At 34.9% G+C, this 17,631-nt stretch overlaps 1 protein-coding gene across 2 annotated transcripts in view; it reads left to right on the top strand.

Annotated features, from left to right (window-relative positions):
- Positions 1-17,631, top strand: part of LOC140155844 (ankyrin repeat and IBR domain-containing protein 1-like) — a 116,687-nt gene that overhangs the window by 34,349 nt on the left and 64,707 nt on the right. For both annotated transcript variants that reach the window (XM_072178833.1, XM_072178832.1), the window contains exons 3-6: positions 3,363-3,609; positions 9,255-9,311; positions 9,857-9,982; positions 15,507-15,560. In XM_072178833.1, the coding sequence (XP_072034934.1) occupies positions 3,363-3,609; positions 9,255-9,311; positions 9,857-9,982; positions 15,507-15,560 (484 nt within the window). The remainder of the gene's footprint in view (positions 1-3,362; positions 3,610-9,254; positions 9,312-9,856; positions 9,983-15,506; positions 15,561-17,631) is intronic.

Here is a 17,631-nt window from a genome sequence, read left to right as displayed (position 1 = left end):
ATCAATGTTATCAGAAATAATAGCTTAAAATCCATTCTAGCAATGTCTAGAGACAATTAAACTGTTCTAGGCGAATGACGGATAACTGTAACTTTTGTAACATCTATGTTGTTCTACTGAGATGCTTTTTGGTCTTGAGTCTTAGGATTCCGTTTTGATATTATTTTTAGAATGGATTTCATGGTATACTTCTTATGACATTGATTAGTCACATGATTAATGTGTCTTCATCAACCAGCTTCTTGGTAACATGCATGGTCATGGCTTTATTAGTAATGCATAATCCATCCTTGCAAAACGATTGTAAGTACTACTAGTACTAATATGTTAGGAAAGTGGACTCGGCTACAGTTACGTTACAAAAGTTTAATAGGCTACAGCTATGTTGAAAAGGTTAACTAGGCTATAGCTATATTAGGAAAGTTAACTAGGGAAAAGCTATATAGGAACTTTGACTAGACTATACAGCTATGCTACGGAAGTTGACTAGGCTACACCTCTGCACTCTCCATACTTTTCACCGAACTGAAAATACAAAAGAAAAAGTCAAATTAAATGTAAAAACCTAGTTCTAAATGGATTCAAATGGTTTTGATGGCTTTGTTATTTCAAAAGAAGTAACAAAATCAGTGATAGGTGACTGGTTGCTAGCTGTTCAAATGGATATATAAGGGTATTTGGGTGACAGATTTTAAAGAAAATTAAGGGTTTTTTGGGTGACAACAGTTTTTCATACTATCTGGCAACACCAAGCCCAAGTTTCAAAACCTGTATGAGATAGTGCTAGCATATGTACAGATAAAGCTAACGGTAACAGTTAAAATAATTAAATAAATTTAATTATGTAAAATGCACTTATTGGAAATATAGATTTAAAAGTCAGCTTTTCGGGCAATACCGGTTTTTGCAGAATACGACTCTTCTGCAGCCTTTAAGTGTTGCTTCCGGATGCAGTTGGGTGTCAAATCTTGTATGCAAAGGGTAAATATTAAGTTGGTCGTGTAAAAAGTTATATGAGTAAATATGTAGAAAATGCATTATTTTGAAAAATGCAGTTTAAAAAATTGGGAAACTTTCTGGCAACACTAGAATTTGAGAGATACCAATGAAACAAATTGTGTGTATATTTATTTCCTTTGGTTATAAAAATTAATTCCACTGAGAATACTTTATTATTATATCAATTTCATGTTGCTCTAGTGTATTTCAATGGAAATAGGCTATTCAAGCGCCATTTTGGACGCCATTTTGAATTTTAAAAATCCGAATGAAACAAAATGGGCATATATGTATTTCCTTTGATTAGAAACATATTGTATCAATATTTTTTCATCATTAGATCATTTGTATGTTGCTATAGTGTGTTTTAATGGAAAATCCCTATTTGGCGGCCATTTTGGACGCCATTTTTGATTACACTTGATCTGATTTTCTTACTCAAAATTTTTGAAGGTCTTTGCCTAATTTATATAACATGAAAATGCAAGGTAAATTTCTGAAATAGTCATGTACACGAACTCCTCCCTAGAGCCTGTAGTAAATGCGCTTATTGGAAATATCTATAGATTTAAAAAGTCGGACTTTCTGGCAATACCGGTTTTTGCAGAACACGACTCTTCTGCAGCCTCTAAGTGTTGCTTCCGAAGCAGTTAAAGGCCAAATCTTGTACGCAAAGGGTCAATATTTCAATTAAGTTGGTCGATAAAAAGTTATATGAGAAAATATGTAGAAAATGCATTATTTCGAAAAATGCATTTTTTTTAAAGTTGGCAAACTTTCTGGCAACACTGGCTTTACAGGACAAATAGCCCCAGAGCTTTTTTACCAGATTTGAAAGGGGCAATGTCTGCTTAAATACCACCAAAGAGGAAATAATTCTGGGTGCTCAAGCAAAATTAGTTTTTTGACTTCAAAGATAGGGTAAAAATGTCATTTTTTCAAAAGTGCTAAAATGTCAATGTTGCCCATCCCTAAAATTGCACATGGGGAAATATTATTGAAATATTGTTTACACCTGTGAAAAGTGTAAAGATGGTACTTTATGGTGGTAAGGTTGCTTTTTTAATTTGACTTCAAATTTTAAGTCAAGAGCAATTCAGAAAAGTGTATATATTCTCTTATTTTCACCCCAAAATAAGCAAAACCGCTAAAATCATAAAATCTGCCGCTGCTATGGCAACAAGCTCCCCAGCAATTTTTGATGTGACTTTTTGTAACCTACTACCAAAGCCCCTTCGCCTCATGCAATAAAAAAATTTTGACCTTGAGCAGGCACATGTGGTTTTTACCTGGAATCCCAATTAAATAGCTCATAACATGTAAGTAATTACCATATAATGTTCATATGTCCATGTACATGTAGATATTCCATACAGGAGGTAGTCATTATTCCCAGAATAACGACACATTATATATCCATGTAATATAGCACTGTGGCAGTAAAGCATTTACTTAGTAATGACTCACAATACTGAATGAAAAAAAAGCCACATCTTGTATTGAATTCTAAAATGTCAAGTTTACGCAGTGAAAAGCTAGCCACAGACTATATTGTCAGGTTACCCTCACATGCTAGCTCAAGCTATGATGTGTTTCATCAAAGCTTATTTTGTAGGCAGTTATTTTCAGGTAACTTGCTGCCTGTGTTCTGCAGTACTGATTATACCAATGTTACATTATAAATTCTTTTTCCCTGATGATTTCAATCAATACCGGGATCCATGTAAAAAGGAAAAAATGAGACATGTAAATCTTGCATTGTACATGTACAATGTATGTAAAAAAGATGTTTTTTACATCACAATATGTTTGTCTTCTATCAAACAAAATATGTAACATTGTAATGCTAATAAAATCAACAACAAGAACAAGAGTAGCAAAATAACATACAACATCCCTATGATAGGAAATCATACTTCTTTGTGTCAAAGAAATTAAGTACATGTAAGTAGTCAATCTGTTACAGGTTTGAGGAGACCAATATGTACCTCCCTTTCCTCCAAATAGCTCATCTCATTCATTGTACGGTAATATGATTCATAGCTATCCTGATTTTGCTGTAATGTACATGTAATGTCCTCCTAATGGCTATCCTTAAATCTCTCATAAACATCACTAGGAGAACAATTTGTTGGTCTCCGAAACAGCTCACCTCAGACTCTCACAAGTTCAGAGCCCTTCTTAACAGTACTGCCAGTGAGTAATCAGGATGTCAAAATAATCATCCTAATAGTTCTCCTGAAAACACTCCTGAAGATCACCAGGAGAGCAATTGATTGCTCTCCTTAATGGTTCACCTTGGCTTCTTTAATCCTGCCATCAAGTTATATAAATCCAAACTCTTATATTTTTCCAACCAACAGATGCAGTCTTCAGAAACACCATGGGAACCCTAACAAACGCAACACCTTAGACCAAACTTCCCTTCACTGTGTGTGCATGGAGGAGGTACATCGACCACCATCATCTACATCCTCTTACTCCCAGTACTACTATTCCCAGCCTCCAGAGAAGAAGCGTGCTGAATGTTTAAGACTTATCGTGGGTTGGAAGGGAATCAAGATGGGTAGCGGAGAACGTGAACAAGTGGATGTCAATGCTGTAGATGAGGTAATTCAGTTTGTCACATAATTAATTAAAATTAAAACTACTGTAAAATTAGGAACTTGAAAAGGCTATATTTCCAAGGATTCATGGTAAGTCAGAAGGTGAAAGCTAATGCATCTATGTTAAAACCATTGGGGTAGAGGACATTTACTTTTCGGGACAAGATTCCATTAACTATTTGAATGGAATATCCTATATTTGAAGCACATAATTGTGTGTACATTTTATGAAAAACAAAACTTTTGTTTTTTTATTATGTCAGCCTAAAACTGAGGTAAAAGTGAGGTAATACATATAGCCCCCCCTCCCCTGACCACTCTTCCCATAGACTTGCAATTTGAAAACCCTGATGTTAATTCCCTTTGTACAAAAATGCCCACAAATTAAAAATGAGCGTTTCATTTTTCATAAGAATTGTTCATAATGTTTTTCAAACATAAAGGTATGAATGTAATTGTTCACTAATAGACCTTGTCCTGTATAGTACTTAGTATAACATTATTTTGCACTTTGAATTGTGTCTGCATTTAAACAGGGATACATGAGGGGGCAAATGCCCCCAGTCAGAACTCTTGCCCCCCCAGTAAAAAAACCCAATTACGAAAATTTCACCTTTTTGTGGTAATTTTGCGCAAAATTTGTTGATTCCTCCCCCCTGAAATTTACTGCATTTAAACAAAGGTGAGTTGTGAGGAACCAACCTATAATAATGAGAGATGATGATGAAGTATAACATTTTGTAAACAAACTATCATGTAGAAGATGGTGCCCCTGACAACACCTAGTGAGCAACACATACTTGATATAGCTTCAGGCGGATTTGACAAAATACATAGGGAGACAGTATCTTTGCTTTTCAGTGTCTTATTTGTCACTGTCTAGGTAAAGTGAACACTTGGGAAAATATATGGTGATATGTTGTATTTTTGTGGCAGGTTTTCTTCACAATTTAAAAAAACCCTAAAATAGTATAAATAGAGTGACAAGATGTTTTGGTAAATTCAAGTGTTTTTGCTGACGACTAGATAGTTTAGTAACACATTCTGGCACAATTTCATTTTAATAACTAAAAGCTTTCAAAGATGAGCAAAATGAATACATTTTAATAAACGCCCCCCTTTTGGAAAAATGCAACGCCCCCGGGGCGTTTATTACAAACAATACGGCAGCCCCCTCAATGTCCACTCTTCCCATAGACTTGCAATTTGAAAACCCTGGTGTTAATACAAAAATGCCCATAAATTAAAAACAAGTGTTTCATTTTTCATAAGAATTGTTCATAATGTTTTTTCAAACATAGAGGTATGAATGTAATTGTTCACTTATAAGACCTTGTCCTGTATAACATTATTTTGCACTTTGAATTATGGCTGCATTTAAACAAAGGTGAGTTGTGTGGAACCAACCTATAATAATGAAAGATAATGATGAAGTGTAACATTTTGTAAACAAACTATCCTGTACAAGATGGTGCCCCTGACAACACCTCCTGAGCAACACATACTTGATATAGCTTCAGGCAGATTTGACAAAATACATAGGGAGACAGTATCTTTGCTTTTCAGTGTCTTATTTGTCACTGTCTAGGTAAAGTGAACACTTGGGAAAATATATGGTGATATGTTGTATTTTTGTGGCAGGTTTTCTTCACAAATTTTTAAAAGAAACTAAAATAGTATAAATAGAGTGGCAATATGTTTTGGTAAATTCAAGTGTTTTTGCTGATGACTATTATAAAATATTTTGGTAACACATTATTTCATTTTGATTTTAATAACTAAAAGCTTTCAAAAATGAGCAAAATTTATACATTTTGACATACATAGATACTCATTATTTAGAACACTGAGCTTTTTAAATTAAATATCATCAAGAAATAAGCTTATAACTTTTTATCATTTTTAACCTCTAGCTGACTGTAATTATGTATGTGCAGTATAAAAATAAGATCATATAAATGTTGGCAATGTTGATTAACCTTACTCGTAATATTCAGCATTCAAAATATTGGAAGATGAGATTTGGAGATAAAAGCACAGGTCATTGAACTGCAAATTCTAAGAAAAATAGTGACAAATATGTCCATGACAGCATGTCTTTCTAAAGTTTGTTCGGCTTATATAAACCGTAAATTATTCGGCATTTGTTACTGCGCGAGTCAATAAAGTCCCAACTCACGCTCGCGTAAATTCACATAAGCGTGCGCCAGTCACGCATTACGCAACGCACAACTAGTGTAAGTATTGCGCCCAACTGCATGCATGCCATTCTGTATCAATACACGGTGTTGTGAGTCTTATTTTTCCGCCTTATATAAACCGAACAAACTTTAGGGTAGGGATTAGCTTCCCAGGTTAGTGAATACAAACAGTCACCAGTACCCCCCCCTTCCCACACACACACACACATCCACCTGCCGATAAGTGCCTTCAAACGAGGACTGAAATTGTGTAACCACCAACCGAGGACACCAAGTTTCAGCAGTGAGTCGCCTTAACGGGGACATACCTTGACATGGTACTATCCAATCGGGGACATACTAATACCTACAAGAGAGGTCGCGATGTGATTATGCTCAAAATAGCCTTTTTACATTATTTTCATCATACTGCACCCCCTTAGGAACCGTGGACATCCACAGTTGGAAGTGTGTCCTCAGTTGAAGGTGTGTAAACTTCAGATTAGACTCGATTGAAGGCACTTACAGGCTCACAGACACTAACACATACTTCTAAAGACTGACAAACGATGCCACAGGATTCTCCAGTTGAGGACAGGACCTATCTAAATGAGGACTTTTTACACCTGAAACACTCACACACAAACACCCTCCAACCGTGGACTAAGTTTAATACTATGCAAATACGGATGTCTGAATCCCCATTCAGTGGACATACCAAGGAGTTATGCTGCAATTTTTATGTGTGTAGGCCTATAAGATGAAATTACCTAGCACCTGCGGATGGTGTATCTAATGTACGATAGAAGATGTGCATTATACATGCAATTGTGGCCGTTTCCAGACCTCCTTGAACCAAGGACAATCCCTTGTTACAGAAGGTCCATAGTTTAAATGTGAAATGTCACATGTGTATCCTGGTTTGTCATCAAACACATGCACAAGTACATACTTGTAAAGACCAGCAAATGAGGACCTAGGATTTTCCAATCAAGGACTGTTTCTTGTACCACAGATACTCAACACAAAAAACAAGTACTTATAAGTAAAAGAGACGATCCTGTATAAACAGTGATCGGAGTGCCCATCTCTCTTTCATTGGCAATTGGGCCAGACTCCTCCATGTAATGTTGCTATAGGGGGATCGCTACACCTCCTATACAGCGAGTCTGTTACCTTCCCAGCATTTAAGAATGCCGGTACCCATTTAAACACCTGGGTGGAGAGGAGTAATCGAGATAAAGTGCCTTACTCAAGGGCACAACACGATGGCGTCGCCGGGCTCGAACCCGCAACCTTCCGATTATGAGTCGGTGCCCGTTCCGCTAGGCCACCGTGCTCCCCTAAAAGTTACACATTTTGAGGGGCACCCAGGCAAAGGCATGGGGCACCCAAGATAATTGCCTTCAGTGCCTCTGGTTATTTTTTCCCCCTGCTGGTGGAACCAAGGACATCTACGGTTGGTGTTTATCGACACTTATTTGAGTGTATTAAGGTGTGTGTCCTCATTTGGTGGTGTTTTTCAATTGCGCACCTACACACACCCACACCTTATTATTTCCTTTTATCTGATCTATTCTGTCTTTGCCTGTCAATTTCTAATGTTTGATGAGAGTTTAAACTGTTGCAAACATGAGCTTGCATACATATATATGATATAAATGTTTCACTGAGGCATATAAGGCATAAAACAAGAGTAAGCAAGCTGAGCTTATTTCTTATTCCATGTATGTAACAGCCTTGTAAGAAGGAATCCCAGAAGGAGGTTGCTTCAAATCTAAATTTCAGATTGTGTCTGGTGAGGGATTTCACACTTGCATGTCTTACATCTGGAGGCTAAAGTGATCACCTTCTTCCAACTGGAGAGCAAAATATCAACCAATTTACTGCTGCTACTGGTTAACTCAACATTAATGACATTAAATTCAGCAAATTTGTCTGCAAAAGTTGAAGCCTGAACAAGCAGATTCAAAGCAAATGTATCTTTATGAATCTGGAATTGTATTAATTGATTTGATGGTAGACATATGCCAACTGTAAACTTAATTTGCATGGCTTGGCATTGTACATGTACCATCCTAGTTACTCTAATAATAATTACCCTATATGTTTTATTTATAACTATGATTAAATATGTACATACAACTATTTTTGTAACAGGGACAACTTGTGCTGCTGAGTGAGGTGACAGCCACAGACATTATTTAGACTTTCATGATTGTATGTGTAGCATATATACATGTACTTGTGACGTGAATTTGATGTCATGGAAAATAGGTTCCTCTTAAGATTAATTTATTGCAAAGATGCCATTTCAGCCCATTTCCATAAATTAAAGGAGTTGTTTACCAAATGTGATTTAGGCAAACAAAGAGTTTGTACACACTTAGATTTCTGAGTCATTGTTAACATCAAATTTATATTCAAAATAAAAATTTCCACATTATCAGCATTACAGTCCATTTGTGGTGGACGGTCCAATATGTGACACTATCTGGTCCATTGAGATAAAGACAAACATATGGAGTAAAAAACAATAAAAAACAAAGAAAATACACATCACGAGACTTCATAATCTTAGAACCAAGTATGCTAGACCTTCGGCGTTTAACCAACCCAAAGTGTTACAATTAAACAGGACTTCCGAAGGTCTAGATCGGAAGGTCGTGGGTTCGATTCCCATGCCGGCATATTCCCTTGCTTTTTTTTTCAAGTTGGGTTGTGTGCCGGTCAGGAATTGTGTTTATTTGTTGTCCTGTTTAATTGTAACGCTTTGGGTTGGTTAAACTGTTAATTCTTTCTTATTAAATATATTCAGTTTCCTCTTGTAGCGAGCAATCGTTCCCCATTGTGTTTATTTGTTCTTGTGCAGGATGCGTATCCCCATTACCTTCTTTACTTATAATTATACTGGGGAAACGATTAAGCATCAGTAATGATCTCCTTTCCTTGTGTACTTGCGTAATATTTGTTTGTGTGTATTGTATACCATGACTGCTATAACATTAGACCCAGCTTTAACCACCGTTTATCAGTGGGAGCTGGTAGCCTAATGGATAAGGCGTCCGTCTAGAGATTGGAAGGATGTGGGTTTGATTCCCATGCCGGCATATTCCCTTGCTTTTTTTTCAAGTTGGGTTGTGTGCCGGTTGGGATTTGTGTTTATTTGTTGTCCTGTTTAATTGTAACACTTTGGTTTGGTTAAACTGTTAATTCTTTCTTATTTATGATGACCTAATGTTTGTAAAAGGTAATAATTATAGTATTTAAACTCGATTTTCAAATGCCTCCTTTGGTCTCCATGGACCCGATCGAGTCGCATATGAAGATATCGGAGCACCCACAATACATTTTTCTCTCTTTCTATAAACTTGTCCATAATTGTGCTACAATTTTAACATTGACATTGCAGGGAAATGTTGCTACAAATGGCACATATTTAAATTTTGTATTATTCTGTTGTTGACAGGATGGTAACTCGGCGCTCCATTATGCCGCTTCGTCTGGCTACCGTTCTCTTGTTGAGGTAAGTTTTATTTATATCTGTATCCAAAGGGAATACTCATTGAAAAGATTACATAATCTAATTGCCGCTACATACCATTTGTATGCTGCATCTTTTTTGTCACCAACAAAATGTTGTTTAGAGAACATTTTACTAGTTTTACATGTGTATGGAATAAATATGTAAGAAATCTGCATAATAAATATGCTCATAATGACAGAATTGATTTTGGCATTAATATGATGTTGAAATTAAATTTTAATTACCCTTCTTAACTTGTGCAGTCTGTAGGTTTTATTAGAATGCTTATTATTGTAAGAATCTAAAAAACAATTGTCTTTTTTTCTTCAAGTAGTGCCCTTCTTTATTAACCTCATGTGCTAAATTGTTTTTTCCTTAATCTTTTTATTCTTTCCAATTTATTTTCAAATTGGGTTTGGGTCCAAACCATTCCCCAAGATGTGTACCATTCAAACTGTGATGTAGTCTCGTATATTACATTTAAAAGCCACCATACATACATGGCTTCATTGATGCAAGTCTTCATTGTATGTGTCTATTTTCAGATGCTTTTAGAGCATGGCGCCTCACTCTTCCAGGAAAATGTTGATAAAGAAACGCCATGTGATTGTGCGGAAAAGAATCACAATTATGACATAGCCCAGTTACTCGAATCCAAGATGGTATTTTCAGTAAGTATTGCCCCAACCAATTGTCTGATAATGTAATAACTATTATATGTTAATATGTGATTTTGCTGCACAGGTTATCAGGTCTTGTAAGATTATTGGCATTTTGTCAAAATACAAGCTGTATCAAAATGATTGGTACCTATCAGTATTTATTGATAATGGATGAGTATGATGTATCGAAATTCAACAAAAGATCCAAATAATTTATAAATTAATTGTATAACAAGTCATAAACTGTTCATTCTGGACGTTTCAAGAGTATCCAATGTGATGTTGTATTTGGAAGATCGAGGCAGGCTTTTCAGTAAACATCAAAATAAATGAGTACCAATCATTTTGATAGAGCTTGTATACAGTAGAAATGTATAGCAAGCTGATATCATGTGTATGGGGGGGACAAAATGTTTCGAGATTTCATACATTATTACAAGTGAACTTCACATTAGCCTTGAATAATACCATGAAATTGCAAGCTACATTTCAAAGAGTGAAATCATCCTGCACAAATATTGTGCTTTGCAGTGACATGTGCAAGAGAAATGCCAACAAACTCAAATTCTGCACACCTATTTGGTTCAAAATAAATAACAAAACAACAAAAACAGTCAACAGCAGCATTCATTTTAGTTTTCTTTAGCTTTAATTATGTACTTCAAGACAACAATCTGCTTCCATTACAAGAAATACAAGTTTACCTCTGACTCTGATAAACTCCCATTTTAATAAGTTGCTTACATGTACATGTACATCATTCTGTCAATTATCGAAGAAAAATATTACAAAGAGAACTTTAAAATCAAGGGCTGATGAGGGAAAACATATGATGGACAGATGGACTTGTGATGAGGTAATGAATGGACATCACATAGCTTTTGGCGATGATTATCATCTGATAGGTATAATATAAAAACTTGGGTTGCATTTCATTTGCTTTGAGGTCTTTACATAATTTCGCGGCCGGTCAAATGACCAGTCAGTTAGATTAACAGAGACATACACAAATTAGCCGAGGTCAATAAGGCTCATTTATTTGAATCTGAAATTGATATTTTTGTTGCATTACAAGTGCAGATAGAGTTGTTCAAATGAGTGTGTATATAATTTTATGTTAGCTTGCTTGTGTACACAGGCTCTAGCATCATCAAAGCATACTCATTACTTGTTAAATCTAGCAGCAGTATTATCAGCAAGTTGAGTTCACACACAAATCCCATCCCTTATTTAATTAAATCCCTTTTTGTCTCTCACTGCACAACCCTCCATTTGAAAACCTAGGTTTTTATTGGAAAGGTGATGCCTATCACCCTCCCACAAGAGATTGCTTTGAAAGATTTGAAGTCAATGCGATCTGTCATTTAATAGAGATCAATGTGAAATTTGTGCAGAATTTTTAGCAAGAATTTGCTGGTTAAGAGCGTGTTTGCATTCATCCCTAACATTTGAGTGCAGTTGTTTATATGCAACGGATGCGGGTAATTTGATGAATAGGTTAGAGTCCATCCATGCTAAGACAAATTGTTTGATAATGGCTACACTCGGCTCGGCAGTCTTTTGACAGCTTATTGGACAGTCTAAAAATAAGATATATTTTACATAATAAAAACAACTCTTGTAACCTTAGAGGATATTTGTCAAGGAATTCAGATATTCAACTGCCAGTACATTCTAATAACTTCAAGTTCCTAAAATGTGACATGATCAAGGGGAATGAGTCACATGTCAGCCCTGGTCGAAAATGAGTTTTACACATGTTTCTAAAGAGGACATTTAGAGCTTTCAGCAACTGAAAACCCCATGTTAATACGACTTTTCTTTGTTAAGTTACATCAATTTATCAATCGCTGTAAACAATATAAAACACAAGAATTTTAACACTTTCTTTGCCAATATCTCAAAATCAATATCAGCGACATCCGACTCATTTCCCTTGATCGTGTCACAAATAATGTTATAAAAGATCATTAAAATTTTTGATCAATTTTTCAAGAACCACAATATGTGTAAAATTTTGAGATGAATATTTTGAATTCCTTAGAATCACCACCGTTGTTTCTTTTGCTGCATTGAAGTTTGAAGGAAAACAAATTAAGTTAAGGGGGTACTACACCCCTGTTGTAAATTTATGACTATTTTTGCATTTTTCTCAAAAATTAATAACGCACTGGTAACAATAGTTATGTATATTATTGGGGCAAGGAATCCAATTACTACACTGAAATTTCAGTGACTCAAGACAAGCGGTTCAGTATATATGATAGGAAATGAGGTACATCCTCGCGGTACCTTATTTCTTATCATAAATAACGAACCGCTTGTCTTTGGTCACTGAAATTCCAGTATAGTAATTGGATTCCTTGCCCCTATAATTTACATAACTTTTGTTACCAGTGTGTTATTAGTTTTTGAGAAAAATGCAAAAATAGACACAAATTTATCGAGGGGTGTAGTACCCCTTAACAAATGGACAGACTAGCTAAATTATAGATCAAGAAAGGTGATTACTTGTATATCAGAATCAATGAGGCAAAAATCAAATCTAGGTCAGAAAACATCAATCAGACCCAATCATCGCCATTTTACAGATAGCCCCCATTTTTACAAAAAAATCTGACCCACTCATCACCATACAAGTTCTTTACTGTTGCTTAGCAACCACACTGTCATACGACATTGTACATTGTATGTGTTACTAATATCATATCTACTATTTCCATAAATAGTGATTGCTTAATTTGTTTATAAAATCAGATGTTGGGTTTCATAATTAACAATTATCAATAACTAGATGTAGAGTTGTCAATATCAATCGTGCCATGTACATGTCAATTGATCACAAATGCTAATGAAAGAGTTCAAACAATCCTCATGTTCTGCGAATTGCAATTATGTGTGGTTTAATATATTTGACTTGTTGGTAAAATGTAATCAACAAATTACTTCATTATTGGCTTTCAAATTTTTAATTGGCTATAAATACATTGAAATGAGTATAAACATGCCTGGTATTAAATTCCTGGTTTGAAATAAAGGTCTGATCCAAGGGGGGGCCACTGGTCATTGACCAGGGGGTATCATGCATGGCCAAAGATTCAAGTAAAAAGGGTCTTTTTTAATGATCAGGCACTGTAATTACGTATCGTGAATAGGGTATCTAAAACAAGGAAATTTGAGAAAAAGGGTATACCTTGTACAATAAATCAATGTTTAGGGTCCTTTGAGACAAATGTAGTATGTAATAAAGGTTAAAAGTTATGAACTTTTGAATTTTGTTTTCCCAGTTATGAATATGAAGGGTTTTAGAGTCAAAATATGACTGATTTACTTGCGTCTAATGGGGCAAAAATAATGTCAATACTTATTTAGGGTATGAAATTGCACTTGTCATACTTGTTTAGCGGTGCATTTTCAGACCTCATAAATACTTGTTTAGGGTGCTATTTGAAACTTGTTTTGTGGCCACGCATGATACCCCCTTGTCAATGACCAGTGGCCCCCCGGGGGGTCTGATAACTATTTTATTAAAGAAATATTTGATATTTGTTGAAGAATGAATATTGGTGACAAATTGCGGCAACTTTGAAATTGAGATAAAGGCAAAAAATGTGGATTAAAAAACAGTAAAATACATAAGAAAATACACATCATCAGACCCAAGTATGCTAGACCTCTGGTGTTTTAAGTATATGATAGCCTATAGCTAAAATAATAATTTCCCGATCATGAGAGTATGAATGTACTGCGTGCACTGCGTAATGTCGCAAGTTTAGTGGAATGACACGATAGCGCGATCGATTGTGCACGCACACAGGAAATGCAGCGCGACCCAAAGCGTGTGAGATAGGCGCTGTACGCCGACGCAATTGTCATTGCGTGCCTATTGAGCTCTCATGATCGAGAATCTATTATTTTAGCTATAATAGCAGTACTCTAAATGCCCCCATGCAGCAGATCGCGTCACGTTTTGTTGAGAACTCTTGCTTTTTCAAACTCACGCTGAATCGGGCAATAAAGCTATTGAACAGTAAAGTGGTCATATTATGTTGTTCGTTTAAGCATATTAATGAACCAGTCCCTTACTTTTGTTTGTAACCATTGCTGTCTCTTCATCTATAATAGCTTGTTACAGAACAGTAAGGGTCCATCAATTATCCTCTTAGAATTTTCCTGTCAATTCAAGATAGTGCAGTGTAAAAAGTAAGCCAGGAATATAAAATTTGCAGAGACTTTCAGGAATTCAAGTATTGCTTCTTCTGTAAAAGATATCTAGAAATGCAGCCAAATTAAATTATACTCTTTGATAGTACTTCACAGGCTTCTTTCTAATCAAGCGCCATTACACATGCTGAACTTTAAAAAAATATCACATGTTTCATGACACTGCCCTACATGTATTTAATGTAATTCTAGAAAATATAAGAGTTGTGAGAAATGTGAGGGTAGGTAAATTGGACAATAATATAAACTTGTCCCACGGTGAACCCGCTAAAAACCAATTGTTATCAACTCCCGACGTAAAAGCCTATCCCACAATTTAAATCTGAAAGGTATTATTTGGTGCCATTACCCACAGCTGTGAGGTTGATACATAAACACATCAAGTAAATACCCTCAAATGAATGACTATTATTCCTAAACCGTTTATCGTATGCCAGATTTGAAATATATGTGCATTCAAAGCAGAATTTATTTCTGCGCATTATGACACCTCACCTGTTGCATAGTCCCAATATTAATGTCGCATCATACATTTAAATGAAAGTAACCATGATTTGAAAGTTGCAGCAATATCCTATTTCCTTGTATTCACTATCCATTGAATAAAATCTGTTCGGCTCTCATTGGATTATTGTTTATATTTCATGCATTTAGAGGGGATAAAATCATGTGATAATCAATAACATTTGACATTATTTACTTCAGCGATCATTATTCACGTAATGCCGAATTGAAACATAAAGATTTAATATTTTTCTGACCAACAAGGTCCTAAATGGCTGACAATTGCAAGTTGACCTTTCAGTGGGAAAGAATAGATTCAAAATTTCCTGATTGGCAGGTGTTACCAGCAGATGTAACCATGTGTCTTTCGTTTCTTATGACCTTGTTGTTCACAGAAAATATTGAACTTGACATGAATATGACAATTTTGATTGATTATCACATGTTTTGACCTCCTTCAAATTATTCATGAAGCAAAAAGAATTATCTAATGAGAGCCAAAAACATTTCCTTCCATGGATACTGAATACAAGGCAATAGGATTTTGCTGCAACTTTCAAATCTTGGGTTACTGTCATTTACAATGTAAATGTATGCTGCGACATCAATATTGGAGCCATTGCAACAAAAGACATGTCATAATGCGCAGAAATAAATTCTTCTTTCGATGATTTTTACAACTTTTTGGAATAATCGTCATTCATTATGGGGGTAGTTACTTTTATTGATGTGTTTACGTTACATTTGATGGAAATACAGGCCCATAATTTTATTTTAAATATATGTTTGTTTGTTTATCTTTCAGCAAAATTCAGAAGATGAACCAGTTGGAGAAATAAGTGCAATACAATATGAAGAGGTAATTTTTAAAAACAAATTGTGCATAAACAACTTTTTTTTTTGTTTGCTTGTGGTTCTTTTTGTTTTGCTTTAAGTATTTTATTATTGATTTAAATGTGATGCAATTAAATGAAGTGAATCATATGTCACTAAATAGTTAAATAAGAGGAATAAATCAGGATTGGTGGTATCTTGGGTTCTCAGTACAAACAGCTATATAGAATGAGAGCATCATTGCTTACCATTTTTCAAATGGAGCCCCTGAATGTTGAATGGGAAGAAATCCTGGTTTTATATAGTGTCATCAATGGATCCATGTTCGGTATTGTTATAAATACTTACATTTGCTAAAAGGTGTTCTGTACGAGACATTCAGGGATCCATTAATCCCAAACTACACTATTCCCCACACATGTCAATATTTTTGAATTTTAGAAATTACATTACTAGTAACACTGTTACAATGAATATTCTAGGTACTACCATCCATAGCTGAGGCTGTCAAATTAAGGTGTGTTTTTTTTGCTAAAATTATACAATTAAAAAAATCAATTTCTTATGAGCTCTGTAAAAGGCTAACAAATGTTCTTTCTGTTGAGTTCTTCTACTACTTCACTTTCATATCTGAAATAGGACAAGGTCTCTTTTCCACTTGAATCATTCTATTTCCCTGGGCCTCAAGGAAGAACAGATGATTAATTGTGTTTTCAACAGATTGAGTGTCCCATAAAATAAAATAAAACAAAACAAACAAAAATACTACATGCCTTTCACTTGGAGGTAGTTATTGATCATGCAGACAGAGTGCCTTATCTTTACATGTACGTATAAGCTATTAGTCTGTCATTCACAATATATGAACAGACACATTTTTACCTGCATATTCTGATATGTTTTCTGTAGGGTTTTTTTCTCTCTCAATTTATATAAAAGAGCTTACTATCTGAGACGAATATGCCTCCAAGAAAATAAAGTAAAAATAAAAACCTTGAAAGAATTTTGTTTTACATAGAAACAAAATGCTATTATCAGAAAGACCTTGACTTTTGCGAAATTAAATTGCATAGTGCATAGATTACCTACAAAGATATGAAAAGTTGAGACTCACAAATGGCTAACCATTTTTGTCAATTTCAGATATACATGTAGGCAAATTAAACTGGCCAAATATAAGAAAATTAATTTGCTAATTTTGATCATAGTTTCAAAAAATTGGAATTGTTAAATTTAGGGTGTCAATTTAAAGCGCATTATAGGACAGATGATGTACGATTTCCATCCAATTTTAAAAGTTTGAAATGCTGAAATAAGAATGGTAATAACTGCCAGAAAAGGTTCCTGTCCAATTGAAGGAATCGGATAGCAACGTTTGCACAGTGTTTTTTGTGGGACCTGAGAGTACATCAGACACACCAAATTGCATTCTGCATGCGAGGAATGTCCATCTGATATCAAATGATTTTGATTTTTTGAAATGGTAGTGTAATACAGCATAAAAAATTGGTGCTCTATAATGTATTGTAATAATGTTTGTGAAACAGGCTTTACAGTTGGATTTTCGCTTATGAACACTATTATAACACCGATCTTGGTCATAAATAGATTTAATATGAGAAGTATGAGGGAATGTCTTAAATTATCAGAAGTACCCCCAAAGACTAGTATTATGACAATATGATTATAAATGAGCTTAATAATAACTAATGGCCTTAACCTTTAGAATTTAATATACATAATATATGGCTGAGGTAATGAAGTATTATACTTGACGTTAGTAAATTGATCTATAGTATGGGCTATATACTAGATAAAGTGAATACACCCCCTTGAAATTGTTGTTGCCAAGAGGTATACCATTAAAGGTCCTGTAGCAGTTTTGAGTTGCTTTTACCAAGGCATAGTGTGTTATAATGACTACTTCATATAGTATTGTACATACATGTTGCATCAGAAAAAGTGTCTTGAGCCCAATTTGGTGGTTTCTGTCCTGGATTTGGCAAAAGTTCCCAACTATTAGAATTGTGGGTGCCATATCCTAATTTTATAGTGCTTGAATAACCAATCCAAGAATCTTCCATGTTTAATTGGGC

The sequence above is a fragment of the Amphiura filiformis genome, chromosome 6 (genome assembly GCF_039555335.1).
Source record: "Amphiura filiformis chromosome 6, Afil_fr2py, whole genome shotgun sequence".
NCBI lineage: Eukaryota > Metazoa > Echinodermata > Ophiuroidea > Amphilepidida > Amphiuridae > Amphiura > Amphiura filiformis.
Note: the sequence above shows the minus strand (reverse complement) of the source record. Positions and strands in the feature narration are given on the sequence as shown.